Source organism: Numenius arquata, chromosome Z (assembly GCF_964106895.1).
Source record: "Numenius arquata chromosome Z, bNumArq3.hap1.1, whole genome shotgun sequence".
Taxonomy (NCBI): Eukaryota; Metazoa; Chordata; class Aves; order Charadriiformes; family Scolopacidae; genus Numenius; species Numenius arquata.
Genome location: NC_133616.1, coordinates 52,756,687 through 52,759,366, shown reverse-complemented (window position 1 = coordinate 52,759,366; position 2,680 = coordinate 52,756,687). Strand labels below are relative to the sequence as shown.

At 64.4% G+C, this 2,680-nt stretch overlaps 1 protein-coding gene across 1 annotated transcript; it reads right to left on the bottom strand.

Moving 5' to 3' along the window:
• Window positions 1-984: 984 nt before the first annotated feature.
• LOC141477459 (transcription factor JunD-like) lies at window positions 985-2,286 on the bottom strand. Its single transcript, XM_074166657.1, has one exon. The coding sequence runs from the start codon at window positions 2,284-2,286 to the stop codon at window positions 985-987; it is 1,302 nt and encodes a 433-aa protein (XP_074022758.1).
• Between the last annotated feature and the right edge of the window lie 394 nt (window positions 2,287-2,680).

Here is a 2,680-nt window from a genome sequence, read left to right as displayed (position 1 = left end):
TTCAAACAGAGTACAATGGAATTACCACCTTTATAGCTAACCCACCCCGTATCTGAGCCCTTTTCTGTATAGCACTGAATTGTTACTATACTATGTAAAGGGCAAATACTACTGGAATGTACACAGTGAAGGACAAAAAAGTAAAGCTCTTCTTGCCAAAGTAACCATTTCCACTACTAACATGTTATCTAGAAAAATAAGGTCTAGGCAACATCCAAAAGTGTTCAAGTTTCAATAAATAACTATCAATGCCCCAGTTTTGCACTGGCACAAGAAATATGAAGCATACAGTTTAGAAAAGTATTTTCATATGACTGAGTCAGCAATGCATTTCATCCTGCTTAAGATTTACAACAAAAATCATTTCCCTCCAGGGTTCGATTTTCAAACCGAAGCAGTGTTAAGTGCAAGAGCACCCACATAGTTGTCTTAACTCTCAATGGCAAATTAAAGCTCTAGAGAAAGACAGTATTTTAAAAAAAGTTCTTTATCAATACCAAGAAAATATACATAGCCATATTATGTTTTAAATATATATATACACGCACATCTTTTCAAAAGGGTATGATTCTGGCTTTTTTTTTTTTTTTTTTTTAAGTTTGAAAAGCTTATCCATTGCTATACAGTTCAGTAAGGTGTATTAGGAAACACACTTTTTATATCCCCCATGAAAATAAAGTTGAATCTTTCTGTAAACAGGAATTTCCTTAATTTTCGAAATCTCTACAGACCTCAAGTACTTCACTGAAAAAAAAACAACCACCTGACCCAAAACCACCCACGGAGACCCTCGCTGCTTAAGTGCAACATCGACAGACCTCGGGAAACGCTTAGCAACACCCGGCTCCTGCAACCGCCTTCTTCGGGCGCAAATAAATAATTATAATTAATAATAATAATAACAACAGAAGAGCGGCGGCGGGCGAGCACCTTGGCCCCGCGGAGCATCGAGGACGGGGCCGGCGGGCGGCGGGCCGTCCCTCCTCAGCAGGCGCTGGTCTCCGGTGCGGCGGCCGCCTCGGCGGGCGCCTCCCGGGGCGCGGCGGCGGCGGCAGAGGGGGGAGGATGCCCGGCGGCGTTGATGTGGCAGCCGGAGGAGAGGTGGCTGCGGACGCGGCCCTGCAGCTGGGTGACCTGGGCGCGGAGGAGGTTGGCGGTGGCGGCCAGCTCGGCGTTCTGCCCCTTGAGCGCCTTCACCTTCTCCTCCAGCCGGGCGATGCGCTCCAGCTTCCGCCGGCGGCACTTGGAGGCGGCGATGCGGTTCCGCAGCCGCTTGCGCTCCGCCTTCAGCCGCTCCTGGCTCTCCGCGTCCAGCGGCGACAGCGACGGCGGCGTCGGCGCGCTGCTGCCGCCTTCCCCGCTCGCCGACGGCGGCACCTCGGGCACCGTTTGCGGCTCCTCCAGGGACCGCGACGGCGGCAGCCGACCGCTCCCCAGACCCGCCGCCCCGAAGGCCAGGCCCGGCGGCGGCGGCGGCGGCGGCGGGGCGGAGGCGGCGGGGTAGGCGCTACCCGAGGGGCTCAGCGGCCCCGCGGGGTTGAAGCCGCTCAAGTTGGTGTAGACGGCCGGCGGGTCGGCGGCGGCGGGGGCTCCCGGCGGCCCCGGGCGGGCGGTGCAGCAGGGTCCCGGCGTGGAGAGCGGCGGCGCCGCCAGGAGCTGGTTTTGCTTGTGCAGGTCGGCCAGGGCCTTAACGAAACCGTCGGCGAAACCCTCCTGCTCCTGCGTCACCGGCTGCCTGTAGAGAAACGGCCCCGCCGCCGCTGCCCCGCCGCTCCCCGCCCCGGGAGCCGCCGGCCCCGGGCTGCCGGCCCCCAGCCCTGCTCCCCCCTGGATCAGCAGCTGCTCCAGGTCGGCGGCCGGCGGTAGTTTCAGCAGCGGCAGCTCCGCGGCCGAGCCCAGCGCGGCCTCCGGGCCGCCGCGGGCCGCCGCCGTCGCCCCGCCGCCGCCCGCCGGCTCCGCGGAGCCGGCGGGCGGCGGCGGGGCGGCGGCGGCGGCCGGCGGCGGCGGTAGCAAGCGGAGAGCCGCCGCGCTGCCGCGGGCGCCGGCGGGCGGGCGAAGGGCGAAGGGCCCCGGGAGCGGCGCGGGGGCGGCGGCGGCCGCCAGGTCCCGCTTCTTCCCGGCGCTCAGCAGCAGCTTCTGCCCTGCCGCCGCCGCATCGGCTCCCGGTCCGCCGGCGGTACCGAAACCCGGCAGCGGTACGAAGTCGGGTAACAGCTCCAGTCCTTCCTCGGGGTAAAACGGCGCCTCCATCTTCACGGCGGATCGTCCGCTACGCCCGCCGCTCATGCTGCCGCCCTCGCCGGCCGGCGGCGGCGGCGGCTCCGGTGCGGCGCGGAGCGGGCCGGGCTGGGCGCCTGCTCCGCGGGGCCGGCCGCCCTCGGCTGGCAGCGGGGACTGAGCCGCCTCCCGGCGCCGCCGGCCCCACGCCACGCCCCGGTCCCGCCGACTGCCCGCCCCGCCGCCGCCTCCGCCGGTCCCCCCGCTCCTTCCCCCGCCCGCCGGGCTTGCGCGAAAGGGCTTCCCGCCGCAGCCCCGGTGTAGCTCCGGTGGGGCGTCCGTGGGGAGACCGCGCTGCTTCCCCCACAGAAAACTCTCCCCGCGGCTGTGGTGCGGGAGAGGTGGAGCTGCCGGCTCCTTCGCCCGGGACGAGGGGTTTTCCCCCGGGCATCACCCGGGGATG